Source organism: Trachurus trachurus (assembly GCF_905171665.1).
Source record: "Trachurus trachurus genome assembly, chromosome: 8".
Taxonomy (NCBI): domain Eukaryota; kingdom Metazoa; phylum Chordata; class Actinopteri; order Carangiformes; family Carangidae; genus Trachurus; species Trachurus trachurus.
In genome coordinates, this window is record NC_139905.1 from 581982 (window position 1) to 596739 (window position 14758).

Sequence of the window (14758 nt, forward strand, 5' to 3'; positions counted from 1 at the left end):
CACTATATAGTGTGTTCAACATTTTGTAGTGTTGTTCGAATTCTCCGCGATTAATTTCATCCACTATGTAGTGGATGACAAAACACCCACAATGCACCACAAAATTGAGTGAACAAGCGATGTACACTACTTTCTACTCCCGTATCCCACAATGCAATGCGGCCGTGTTTTGCCAGAGAAGTCAGTAGAAGAAGAGGAAGCTAATTAGCATGTTAGCTACGATTTATTTAGGCAATTTACCAAAAAAACTCCTCAGACGTATTTGCCTTCGCTCCGTTTGCCTCGCCCGAGGAGCAGGAGTTGGGCAGCAGCATCCCAACATTAACAGGCAGCATTAAATCAATCTAATTAAGAAACTGTAGTAGAATATGTAGTAAATACGATCCGACGAGCTAAGCTAATAGCCACAGAGCCGCTAACGGCTCACGGTCGGGACACACAACAGCAGTTTACCAAACCAAACTTCCGATATTTCAACAGTTTATTGTCCGAGTAACACAACCACACATAATCACATCCTCAAATGTTCCCGCAAGTGTCTGGTTTTTATTTTTATGTGTCCGGTTTGTTTCATACATCCATGGTTTGTTTACATGATTCTCGGCGCGTCTGCTTCCGTCACAGCAACACCTGGCGCATCAGCTGACGCAACCACGTCCAGAAAATTACCGTCTAGTGTCCGAATTCTCCTCCCGTCATTCCCTACATCGTGTACTGTAGTCCACTATATCATATACATGATGTAGTGGATAGGGAGTGAGTGTGTGAGTGGGTGATTTCGAACACAGCCATAGTGTCTGACCTGGAGGTATTTGTAAAATTCTTTTGTTTGTAGTTTGTATGTAGCCTGTAATGATTCAAATGTTTTAAATTTTCCCCTATCCCAAAGGTCATGAATATGGTAAATTTCTGCTTCATACCAGTTCCGAAAGTTGGGCCCAATGCCCCCCATGGTTAATTCAGGAGTATCAGTCAAGTTATGTTTAGTCCCAAATAATTTCTGTCCTCACCTAATAAATTGTAACGATGAGTGGCTCTACACAGCCGAGGTACACAACCTAGTTAAATGGAGTGAGATGAACAACCTTATTTTAAATGCTTCCAAAACAAAGGAGATTATAATTGACTTTCAGGAGGAATAAACTCTCATTGTAAACAACACAGAGGTTGAGATGGTTGAAAGTTTCAAATTCCTTGGTGTCACTATTACAAACAATCCCAGCTGGCACCTGAACACCAGTATTATTGTCAAAAGATCCATGCAACGACTTTTCTTCCTTCGTAAGATGAAAAATGTTACTTCTAACTGTCAGATCTTGATTAGGCTACTGTAACTTTTATAGGTGCATAATAGAAAGTCTTCTTACTTTTTTGTCCACAGTTTGGTTCAGTAACCTCACTGTTCAGGACCAGAAATCTCTGACCAGAACAGTCGATCTGGCTCAGAAAACCATTGGTAGGCTACTGATCACTGACCACTGCTCTCTTTAGAGCTGTACACCACTAACCTATATACAGCACACCTCTGGTGCAATTATAGTCAAGGTAAGATGAATAAGATCAAGGTTGTGTATAATGACGCCCTTCGTATCTTGCTGAAGTTTCCACGGTGGGAAAGTGCAGCCGTTTGTTTGTGTCCTGTAATGTCCCCACGTTCAATGCTTTGCTAAGAATTTGTATTTATAAATTTATGTGCAGACTGTGTCGATCAAAAACTGGAATTATAACTAATGTCTGTGACTGAGCCAACTCAGAGTGACACCAAATACACCTCCATGCTCTGGAAACACTGGTCTGAACAACTGTACTGTTTTTAGTTTGTGTGTGTGGACAGACTGTGTGCTGTCTATATTGTTTGTCTATGTTTATTTGTTTGTGTCAATTGTTGGACTTGGAGTCTGTGAAATAAAGCTATATATATATATATGATCTGCCTAAACTTGATGCACTTTACAACTAGAAATAGTGAGCGACACCAGTCACCCTGCCTCTAGTCTCTTTGTTCCTCTCCTTCCGTAGACGGTAGGCTATCGCTCGTTTAAATACTCTTCCTCCCGGTTCACAGGCAGTTTCTTCCTGTGCTGTGCGCAGCCTAAACAACCTCTAGCCTCAGTCAGGGCCAAATAGAAGGTTTTAACTATTCATTATTATCTTTATCATTATTTTATTGTCATTCTTCTATAGAAAGAGGCTCTGAGACACGGATACCTCCACTGTACACTCTAAAAAAAGCTTGTTGTCTTTTTATTTTTTTTATTTCCATGTTTATTTTTACTTAGATGTCTATGGTGCCTATATCTGGGGACAGTCCTTCTGTCTTAACCTGCCTTCTTATGCTTCATGTCATTTACTGTGTTTTTCGTCTTTTACGTATGTTTTTATAGTCCTGTCCTCCCGCAAGTGCTTTCCAATGCAGATTTTCTGCAAATGGCAAATAAATGACTCTGTCCTCTCACCTGTCTGTCACCTGTCTGTCACCTGTCTGTCCTCTCTCTGTGTGAAGACTTCCTGTGTCTGCTGGTTGCCGTGACGCTGTGTAAAGACTTCCTGTCTGTGGCCGTAGGACGATGGCGGAGGCGGCGGCTCCAGATCTGTTCTCGGAGCAGGAGTTGACCTGCTCCATCTGCCTGGACCTGTTCGACGAACCCGTCTCCACTCCGTGTGGACACAACTTCTGCCAGGTGACGTCCCCACGCCGACCGCGACATCACTCGCACGCCGCCCGTGTCCCAGCGTTACACACGAACGCAACAAATAGTCTCACATGTAAAAGACCGGCTGCTTTGATCTAATATCCACCACTTTATTTTCCCATGATCCACTGCGTCACACCACAACGGAAGTGGGTTTTAGTAGCATTCTAGTGAGCGGCTAACTGGTAGCATTAGCGGCTAACTGGTAGCATTAGCCACCAGTTCTAGCGAGCGGCTAACTGGTAGCATTAGCCACCAGTTCTAGCGAGCGGCTAACTGGTAGCATTAGCCACCAGTTCTAGCGAGCGGCTAACTGGTAGCATTAGCCACCAGTTCTAGCGAGCGGCTAACTGGTAGCATTAGCCACCGGTGTAGGCACCAAATGTGGGGGCTCCGGGCTGCCAAAACCGTTTTGACTAAATTTGATGTTTGTTAAGTCTATAAAACGAATTATTGAACAAACATTACTATTTCTGTGCACGTTTTTGTAATTAGTCATGGTTATCATAGTTGTTAGCTTTGCTGCTGCTGACAGCTAACAGCAGCAGCTAAGCTAACGGCAGGACGTCAGCTGTTAAAACCCTCCCGTTGTGGGACACGACATGAAACTACTCCAGTTAGCTCAGTCATGTTGGAACTAGGATATCCGCTGGAGAAAATATTTTTTTCATGGACCGTTGATTGAGTTAAGACACTGCTAACAGCTAACAGCTAATGGTTAGCCCAGCCAAAGTTAATCTAAAATGCAATGAATGGAGTGTCATGGTGACACCCAGCGTCGTTCTCCTGAAAGTGGTGGATGAACAGACGCCACATGGATGTGAAACTAAAATCCGTCTTCTGTCTTCTGTCTTCTGTCCAGGCGTGTATCGGCGGCTACTGGGCGTCCAGCCCCGTCTGCACCTGTCCTCTCTGCAAGCGCCAGTTTGACGAACGTCCTCGACTCAGCGTCAACAAAGTCTTCGCTGTGATCACGGACAAGTACAAGCTAGCTCGCTACGCCGCCGCCGGGCTCCCCGTGCCCGTCAGGAACGGGACGGGCACGGCAGAGGGCGCCATGGCGACCAGCGTGAGCACCAACCCGTTCCTGTCGATGGCGGCGGGCGAGGCGGCGGCGGCGGGGGGGGAGGACGTGGTGTGGTGCGACGTCTGCACGGGCGTGAAGCGTCCGGCCGTCAGCTCCTGTCTCACCTGCACCGCCTCGTACTGCGGCGAGCACGTGCAGCCGCACCAGACCACGGCCTTCTACGCCAAACACCCGCTGATGGAGCCGCGGGACGCGCTGAGGGGTCGAACCTGCTGCCAACACCGCCGCCTGCTGGAGGTCAGAGCACACTGCACACCGCACGCTGCTGCTGTGATGTGATGTCACAGTCACAAGCTCCTTTCCTGACTCACTGTCATGTAGGATAGATAGATAGATAGATAGATAGATAGATAGATAGATAGATAGATAGATAGATAGATAGATAGATAGATAGATGGATAGATGGATGGATGGATAGATGAATAGATGGATGGATGGATAGATAGATAGATAGATGGATGGATAGATAGATAGATGGAAAGATGGATGGATAGATGAATAGATGGATGGATAGATAGATGGATGGATAGATTAATAGATGGATGGATAGATGAATGGATGGATAGATAGATGGATGGATAGATGAATGGATGGATGGATAGATAGATGGATGGATAGATGAATGGATGGAAAGATGGATGGATAGATGAATAGATGGATGGATAGATAGATGGATGGATAGATGGATAGATAGATGAATAGATGGATGGATAGATAGATGGATGGATAGATGAATAGATGGATGGATAGATAGATGGATGGATAGATGAATAGATGGATGGATAGATAGATGGATGGATAGATGAATAGATAGATAGATAGATAGATAGATAGATAGATAGATAGATAGATAGATAGATAGATAGATAGATAGATAGATAGATAGTGTCTCAAATCGAATCCTGTCATTGTGTCCTCTCTGGAACTAACCATCACAATGTTTTCTTTTTCCATTTCATTTTCATTTATTTATTTATTGAGTTGGGACAATGCACACACATCAACATTGATGTGTTAAGCATCAGTGTAAATGTGCTTAACAGTGTAACTTTACTCAAAGGATAATTACCGTTTTTTACAACCTGGACCTTATTTCTTTCTATTAGCGCTCAGAGATGACATCATCCAGGTCATCCGAATGTTGTTAACAGCTAACCCCGGACTCAGAGGGGAATAGCACTAGCCTATCAGAACTAAATCTTGGTGAAATGAAGGAGTTTCTCTGCAGATAATGTGTTATTTAGACCCTGTAGACTCCATTATACGGATATACGCGCCTCTCGGCTGGAGCTCATTTCATCACAACCACTTGTAATGACACCAAAGTTATCTGGGGGAGGAAATGATCGGACTTTATGCTAGAAATAAGGTCCAGGTTGTAAAAAACAGTAATGATCCTTTAAGTAAAGTTACTTGAAGCAAGTCCAGAGTTGATATTCCTGTGTTTATGACACAAACGGGAGCTTCCCACTGCACCTGAACACACCGAGCGTCAACTTGGGTCTCGACTCCGCCAGACTTTGAATTAGATCTAGTTTTACAAACATGTCGGCTTGTTGAAGTAAATAAACTTCTGGCTGCATGTTTGAGTCTCCATCTGACGCTGTCTGTGGCACCAAAGTTATCTGGGGGAGGAAATGATCGTATTTTATGCTAGAAATAAGGTCCAGATTGTACAAAATGGAAATTCCCTTTTAAATAAAGTTGAAATACTGGGAAAAAAAGAAGAAATTCCTTGTATTTGACAAGGTATGAATTGTTTTGGGCTTCAGTGTGTATACATTATGTTCACTGTGTGTATACGTTGCGTTCACTGTGCAGGTGTACTGTCGGACGTGCCAGAGTTGCATCTGTGCCATCTGCGTCCTGGAGGAACACCGGACACACAAAACGGTCTCGGTCCAGACGGAGAGAGTCAGCAAACAGGTAAAACGTCGTAGTAGCTACACAATGATGATGATGATGATGTCACTGTGAGCGTCGGCCAATGAGACGAGCCCGTGTTCACCTGTGCGTGCAGAAACAGGTGGCGAGGACGGAGCAGGAGATCCTGAACCGCATCAAAGGGAAAGAGACGTTCCTGTTTGAGCTGAAGAGGAAACTGGGCGGAGTCAAGGTCAGACACACACACACTCTTATACACACACTCCGTCAAATCTCCCTGTGCGCTTGGCCACTTAAAGGGATAGTTCAACATTTAGTCAAACTGGTCCATTGCCATAATCCCTATAGTCATAGCAGTAGGTTCGTTACCTTTAATTGTCGGTGCAAGCTGTTTTTAGAACGGTGGAGCAGAGCCGTGAGCTGCTCAGAGCTACGCTACGGAGGCTCATTATGGGATTTCTTTGTTTCCCTCATCATCAAACTCATCAAATACACAATCCAACAACTCCACAACGCTCTGGTGGACAAGTTGTGAGCTGCACATTCACCACGCTATGAGATAATAACACAACGTTACCACACAGAGTTGTTTTAGAGGGAAATTCATGTAAAACCACTGATGCACGTTGCCTTCAGGGACAGTTTTTCATCAACAGTCTCTGTATTTCCCTCTACAACAACTCTGTGTGGTAATGTTGTGTTATTATCTCATAGCGTGGTGAATGTGCAGCTCACAACTTGTCCACCAGAGCGTTGTGGAGTTGTTGGATTGTGTATTTGATGAGTTTGATGAGGGAAACCAAGAAATCCCATAATGAGCCTCCGTAGCGTAGCTCTGAGCAGCTCACGGCTCTGCTCCGCCGTTCTAAAAACAGCTTGCACCGACAATTAAAGGTAACAAACCTACTGCTATGACTATAGGGATTATGGTGATGGGCCAATTTGACAAAATGTTGAACTATCCCTTTAACATGTTGGTTTTTGTTTTAATGTGCTATATGAATAAAATTGACATTGAAATAAATATATTGTTGGACCAGGACCTTCTTCGGTTAAATGAGTGATGATGTCATAGTAAACGGTGCGATCACGTGACCGCGGCCGGCTGTGTTTCAGAGCTACGGAGACCGAGAGCGCGGCGAGGTGGAGCAGCTGCTGGACGACGTGTCGGCCTCGCTGGACCGCATCCGGACCGAGGTGGTGGGCCGGATGCAGAGCCAGCTGGACGCCGTGATGTCCAGGGGGGAGGGGCTGGCGGGCCGTCTGGAGGCGGAGCTTAGCGAGCTGACGGACCGGAGGATCGAGCTGGAGGCGCAGGCCGTCAGCCAGGACCACATCGGCTTCCTGCAGGTGAGAGGCCACTGGTGGAGTCTAATGTGTTGTTACCTAGCAACCACAGGTGGAGTCTGATGTTACCTCAGGGTATCCGCGGGGTCTTGAAAAGTATTAAAAGGTGATAAATCAATTTTGGGAAAATTAAGACCCTTAAAAAGTATTAAAAAGTCTTTTCACAAGTTTATATAGTCTTAAAGGACAATTCCAGGCGAATTCAACTCTGGGGTGTAACTACTTTCCTAACATTTTAGGTCTAGAAGAAGGAATCTGAAGATGTTCAGTGTAATGCCTCCTGTTTTGCGGTAGTTGTGTCTGTCCCCGCGTCGCCATGGCAGCAATGAATGGGAGCAGATTGAAGTTCTGCTGCTTAGGCTGTTTCCATCCCTCAAAGCCACAGACAGCGTCAGATGGAGACTCAAACATGCAGCCAGAAGTTTATTTACTTCAACAAGCCGACATGTTTGTAAAACTAGATCTAATTCAAAGTCTCCCGGAGTCTCGCGCGAGACCCAGTTGCCGTGCGCGGTGCATTCGGGCGCAGTCGGAAAGCTCCCGTTTGTGTCATAAACACAGGAATATCAACTCTTTACTTGCTTCAAGTGTACATTTTTTCCACAGACAGCGTCAGATGGAGACTCAAACATGCGCCGAAAAGTTTTTTTAACTTCAAGCAAGTAAAGAGTTGATATTCCTGTGTTTATGACACAAACGGGAGCTTTCCGACTGCGCCCGAACACACCGCGCACGGCAACTGGCTCCGCCAGACTTTGAATTAGATCTAGTTTTACAAACATGTCGGCTTGTTGAAGTAAATAAACTTCTGGCTGCATGTTTGAGTCTCCATCTGACGCTGTCTGTGGCTTTGAGGGATGGAAACAGCCTAAGCAGCAGAACTTCAATCCGCTCCCATTCATCGCTGCCGTGGCGACGCGGGGACAGACACAACTACTGCAAAACAGGAGATATTAAACTGAAAACCTTCAGATTCCTTCTGTTAGACCTAAAATGTTAGGAACATACAGCCTGAGGTGAATTCGCCTGGAATTGTCCTTTATGGCCTCTACACACTGTGCGATTTTAGCAGTCTTATAAGACTGTTGCATGACACACTATGCGACGTGGAATTTACAATCTTTGCTACGACGTCAAGTTTGACGTGTGCAGACTGTACGATGATCGTTCTACTGAATCGCAGGTCGCCCGCTCCCCCTCCTCCCCCCTCCCTCCCCCCCTCCCTCTCTCCCTCTTCACACACAGACACAAGTCACCGGCACCAGTGGAGCAGTACCGCCAGTTGTCCGTTATTTAAAAATGAAATCACGGCCTGTATTGGTACTACAGAACATCACAGCAGTACCGTCACGTAATGAGAGCACATCTAAACGAGGACGAAGTCACCTCTCCCGGCGTAAACACGTCTCCGGTAGGCGACCGCTTCTCATCATAGTCCACACATGGGTTTTTTTTTTTTTTTTTTTGGACAGAGTTTCACCATGAGTTTCACACACAACTTTTCTGATGGCTGTATGAGTCTGTCCATGTTCCTCCTCTTTCTGCCACAGTAAAAAGGAATATACACCTCTCCAGACATGACAGGATAGGCTATTCGTTTTTTAATTTAATGACTATTTACTCTAAAATCAGTGCTCGTCCCTGTCACCTGCGCCACTGATAGACGTCCATCAGCTGATTAGTAGACGGAGGTCGTAGCAGTTTTCTGACACTGTCAGAATTTAATCGCAGGTCGTCTTTGGTCGCAAGACGCTGACAACGGCCGTCGTAGAGCCTGTCTCACTGTGCGACGTAAGACGGCCGATTTAGAGCTACGACCAAAGATTTCCCCACGATTCTCCTACGATCCGCCGTCTTTCGTCTGCGACGGCCAAAATCGCACAGTGTGTACAGGGCATTAAGTACAGTAACGAAGTATTTGTACTTGCCATCACTGTAAACCATCTGGTGTTCTGGTTGGTTGGTTCCCTCAGTGGGCGGGGCTAAACCATCTGGTGTTCTGGTTGGTTGGTTCCCTCAGTGGGCGGGGCTTAAACCATGGGGTGTTCTGGTTGGTTGGTTCCCTCAGTGGGCGGGGCTTAAACCATCAGGTGTTGTGGTTGGTTGGTTCCCTCAGTGGGCGGGGCTTAAACCATCAGGTGTTCTGGTTGGTCCCTCAGAGCTTCGAGGACGCGGCGGCGCCTCTGGCCGAGGAGCAGAGCGACGCGGACGAGGACTCAGACTTCTCCCTCCACTTCGAGATGGGAGACGTGAAGAACTCTCTGTCGGAGGTGAAGGACAAGATGGACGACATCAGGATGGAGGACGGACGGTCCAGAGGCTCCAGGAGCTCCGGTAAGTCCTCACCTGTCTGTCTCTACCTGTCTGTCTCTACCTGTCTGTCTCACCTGTCTCACCTGTCTCACCTGTCTGTCTCTACCTGTCTGTCTACCTGTCTGTCTCTCTACCTGTCTCACCTGTCTGTCTCTACCTGTCTGTCTCTACCTGTCTGTCTCTACCTGTCTGTCTCTACCTGTCTGTCTCTACCTGTCTGTCCTCACCTGTCTGTCTCTCTACCTGTCTGTCTCTACCTGTCTGTCTCTACCTGTCTCATCAGTCTCGTCCGGTGACCTCATGGCAGCAGAGAGCATGCTGAGTCTGAGAGGAAGCAGCGCCAACCTGAGGAAGAGTCACTGGTCTCTGAGAGGTGAGATCACTGTCTTGTAATAATACTTTTTATTTTTTATTTAACCTTTATTTAACCAGAATCAATTAAGAACAAGTTCTTATTTACAAAAGCTGTGTTTACATGCCCAAAATTTCTTAATCAGATTAAAAATTTGAGTGATCGGAAAATCCGAATCCACTGTTTACATGGGCGCAGAATCAAATGATCTGATCATGACGTGCGTACACATGCACCGAGCTTTATTCAGAATAACAGCATTTTGACATATGCAGAGCTGTCTAATTTCCCTAAAACAACAAACTTAGCGGGTTTGATTCCTGTCGGGCGTCACATTAGAGTGTGTAAAAGCAAAAATGAATAGGCAAAATTAGTAGAACTTTTCTTTTTTATTTATTTATCTCTTTGTTTGTTTTGTAAATTTGTTTGGTAGTTTCGTTTGTGGTGGAGAGATCGGGTGGGATGGGAGGGGGAAAAAAAAAACCCACTTATGTATTGTTGTTTTGTAAGGTGAATTCTCTGAACCAAAGCGGTATAAATAAATATATAAAAAAAAAAATGAGTAGAACCGTGTACAGCCGTGTCGCGCTAGTGGGAAAAGACGTAACGATCGGAATAAGTGTTTACATGGACTTCGTTCGGAATAACGATCGGCATAAACCACCCCTCTCGATCCGATCAGAATCTTCCAATTGACGTGTTTACATGACACATTTTTATTCGGATCAGCCCTTTATTCAGAATATTTGTGTCCATGTAAACGCGCCTATTGTTTGAGCTTTTAATGTGAAAGGGACTGACTGTGTTTCCTGTCTCTCTCCAGACCTGAAGAAGATCAAAGGAGCCTCAGGTGTGTTTCTGTTCTGTCTCTTATTATTATTAACACAGGTGATGTGTTCAGGGACGGTGGTAAAAACCTGTTTCTTCTGTTACAGGACATAAAAAAGCTCGAGTGTACATGGGTGAGTCTGACTTTTATTTCATCGTCTCTGTCAATCAACTGCTGTGATGATGTCATCACTGTCGTTAAAGGGATAGTTCAACATTTTTGTCAAACTGGCCCATCACCATAATCCCTATAGTCATAGCAGTAGGTTCGTTACCTTTAATTGTCGGTGCAAGCTGTTTTTAGAACGGCGGAGCAGAGCCGTGAGCTGCTCAGAGCTACGCTACGGAGGCTCATTATGGGATTTCTTGGTTTCCCTCATCATCAAACTCATCAAATACAAAATCCAACAACTCCACAACGCTCTGGTGGACAAGTTGTGAGCTGCACATTCACCACGCTATGAGATAATAACACAACGTTACCACACAGAGTTGTTTTAGAGGGAAATTCATGCTAAACCACTGATGCACGTTGCCTTCAGGGACAGTTTTTCATCAAGCAGTCTCTGTATTTCTCTAAAAATAGCTTGCACCGACAATTAAAGGTAACAAACCTACTGCTATGACTATAGGGATTATGGCAATGGGCCACTTTTTGAACTATCCCTTTAAAGGGATAGTCCAACATTTAGTCAGATCCTCCTCTCACCATAATCCCTATAGTCATAGCAGTGGGTTCGTTACCTTTAATTGTCAATGCAAGCTATTTTTAGAACGGCGGAGCAGAGCCGTGAGCTGCTCAGAGCTACGCTACGGAGGCTCATTATGGGATTTCTTGGTTTCCCTCATCAAACTCATCAAATACACAATCCAACAACTCCACAACGCTCTGGTGGACAAGTTGTGAGCTGCACATTCACCACACTATGAGATAATCATTACGTAACATTACGACACATGAAGCAAATACTCTGAACTACTTTCTCTTCTGAAATCCCTCCGCCCAGCAGCAGCCGTGTCTGGAATGTAGTCCCGGCTGCATTTCCCTCTAAAACAACTGTCTCTAATGTCACATGATCGACAAACACGGACAAATAACTTTTGTTACAGTTCAGTTCCTTTCTTTCTTTCCGCTGACCTGTAACTTCTCAGTTTGACGCCGTTAAATTCATTTTTCACAACACAGAGTCCAAGTTTTAATTCCTTTCTTCCTCCATAGTCCAGGCAAAATAGCGTTTTCCGACAGACTAATTGTAACAGAATGTTTTTCACCATAAATCATTTCTATGAGGTGTCTAGAACAACATACTAAAAGTAATAATAAATCCTAGTTGGGGAAATATGTTTAATTCTCATCATTATTTACTGTATAAAGTCTATGGTGCTGACAACAATACACCCCAATGGGGCTGTTTTTTTCCTTTACTCCTATCACAATGAAACTTTACACAATGAAACTATCCATGAAAAGTAAATTTTTTTTGTATTACAAGTTTCTTGGAAAATGAATTTTAATATGCAAATGAGCAAAACACTAATGTAATACTGTAGATGCCCAAAATACACCTGAATAGGACGAATCTCCTTGTTGTTTGCAACTACTTCCTGGTAGAAAACCAGCATGAGAACAATAGTGACAGAGGGTCGAGAGTTTCTCTATATTTATCTACTTTTTCATGTCACTATATCACCGTTTAGACTAATCTGATGTTTGTAAAGTCTATAAAACCAATGATTGGACAAACATTACTATTTACGTGTGCACATTTTTGTAATTAGTCATGGTTATCATAGATTAGCTGGGCTAACGGTTAGCTACCTGTTTAACTTTAATAACTCAGTGACTCAATAAACGCTCCATGAAAAAATATTTTCTCCAGCGGATATCTGAGTTCCAACATGACTGAGCTAACTGGAGTAGTTTCATGTGGTGTCCCACAACGGGAGGGTTTTAACAGCTGACGTCCTGGTGTTAGCTTAGCTACCGCCGTTATCTTAGCTGCTGCCGTTAGCTTAGCTACCGCCGTTATCTTAGCTGCTGCCGTTAGCTTAGCTACCGCCGTTAGCTTAGCTACCGTTAGCTGTCCCTGTCAGCTGAGCCACTGATGCTTTCTAGACACTGTGATTCCCCCAAACTGAATAAATACAACACATAGCAACACAAAACACACACACAGAAATAGTAATGTTTCTTCAATCATTTCAGATTTGTCTAAACAGTGATAGGGCGAAAAATATGATATAGCTAAACTCTCGTTCGTTACTATTGATCTCATTCACATTACAGCTGGTTTTCTACCAGGAAGTAGAATGTAAACAACAAGGAGATTCGGTCTATAGGCTTCTTTTCTTCCTTTACTCCTACCATTCGTCTATGGGACCTTATCGGCACCATAGACTTTATACAGTAAATAATGATGAGAATTAAACATATTTCTTCGACTAGGATTTCTTAGGACTTTTAGTATGTTGTTCTGGACACCTCATAGAAATGATGCATGGTGAAAAACCTTCTGTTACAATTAGTTCTATTTTTGGGTCCAAAATGAGCTAAATTGCCTGGACTACCTTTATTGATAAGAAACTTAGCTAAATGCTATAGTGTGTGTGTGTGTGTGTGTGTGTGTGTGTGTGTGTGTGTGTGTGTGTGTGTGTGTGTGTGTGTGTGTGTGTGTGTGTGTGTGTGTGTGTGTGTGTGTGTGTGTGTGTGTGTGTGTGTGTGTGTGTGTGTGTGTGTGTGTGTGTGTGTGTGTGTGTGTGTGTGTGTGTGTGTGTGTGTGTGTCTGTGTGTGTGTGTGTGTGTGTCTGTGTCTGTGTCTGTGTGTGTGTGTGTGTGTGTGTGTGTGTGTAGAGGACGTGACGCTGAACCCGGTGACGGCGTATCCCTTCCTCATCCTGTCGGAGGACAGGAAGCAGGTGAAGAGAGGAGAGAAGCTGCAGTTCTACAGGAACAGCTCGCACCGCTTCGACGTCTGGTCCTGTGTCAGCGCCAAGGAGGGATTCAACTCAGGGAGGCACTACTGGGAGGTACACACACACACACACACACACACACACACACACACACACTACTGGGAGGTCAGACACACACACACACACACACACACACACACACACACTACTGGGAGGTCAGACACACACACACACACACACACACACACACACACACACACACTACTGGGAGGTCAGACACACACACACACACACACACACACACACACACACTACTGGGAGGTCAGACACACACACACACACACACACACACTACTGGGAGGTCAGACACACACACACACACACACACACACACACACACACACACACACACACACACACACACACACACACAGTAACACAGTAACACACACACACACACACACACACAGTAACACAGTAACACACACACACACACACACACACACACACAGTAACACACACACACACACACACACACACACACAGTAACACAGTAACACACACACACACACACACACACACACACAGTAACACACACACACACACACACACACACACACAGTAACACAGTAACATGCTGACTGACTCCGTGTCTCTTCAGTCTCAGTGAACAGTCAGACCTGACTCCGCTGTCCGTCTCCATGGTGATAGAGATCTCTCTGCAGTCGTCCATCACTCTGTAAGTCCAGGGATACCAGGTTGACCTCTGACCTCTGACCTCTGACCTCTGACCTCTGACCTCTGACCTCTGACCTCTGACCTCTGACCTCTGACCTCTGAGCCCATAGACACGTAGACGCTGCATTCGGCCTCGTCAGGCGCGTCAACACGGCCGCCATCTTGGTGAGGGGTTTCTGACCATAGACAAGCAGTCAGACCCTTAGTAGCCTAAATAAATGCAGAGGTGTATAGTAACGAAGTAGATGTACTTCGTTACACTACTTAAGTAGTTTTTTTGAGGATTTGTACTTTACTGGAGTTCTTTTTTTAATCAGGACTTTTACTTTTACTTCACTACATTTAAAAGTTAAAAAATATACTTTTACTCCGTTACATTTACGTTTGCCACCTCGTTACTCGTTACAAATTAAAATAGAAATATTATTACCTGTAGGCTATATGACCAAATAATCGCCTGCGTGCAAATATGCGCCTGTGCTCTAAAAGCTGTCGGGGGTCCGACCTCATTCAGTAAAAGCCTGTTCAATTAAATGCCCGGGCGATAACTAGGCTAGTATTTGAATCTGTGATGTGTCTCTGTCACTACGACCCGCTGCTGCT

The 14758-nt window shown here is 44.8% G+C and overlaps 1 protein-coding gene across 1 annotated transcript; it reads left to right on the top strand.

Annotated features, from left to right (window-relative positions):
- Positions 1-2567: 2567 nt before the first annotated feature.
- On the top strand, positions 2568-14335 carry LOC310989719 (E3 ubiquitin-protein ligase TRIM47-like; the record flags this gene model as incomplete). Its single annotated transcript, XM_083976866.1, has 12 exons — positions 2568-2681; positions 3556-4017; positions 5602-5706; positions 5801-5896; positions 6781-7014; positions 9171-9345; positions 9608-9697; positions 10500-10526; positions 10612-10638; positions 13356-13531; positions 14092-14156; positions 14266-14335. 12 exons carry the CDS (start codon positions 2568-2570, stop codon positions 14333-14335), a joined length of 1641 nt encoding a protein of 546 aa, XP_083832992.1.
- Between the last annotated feature and the right edge of the window lie 423 nt (positions 14336-14758).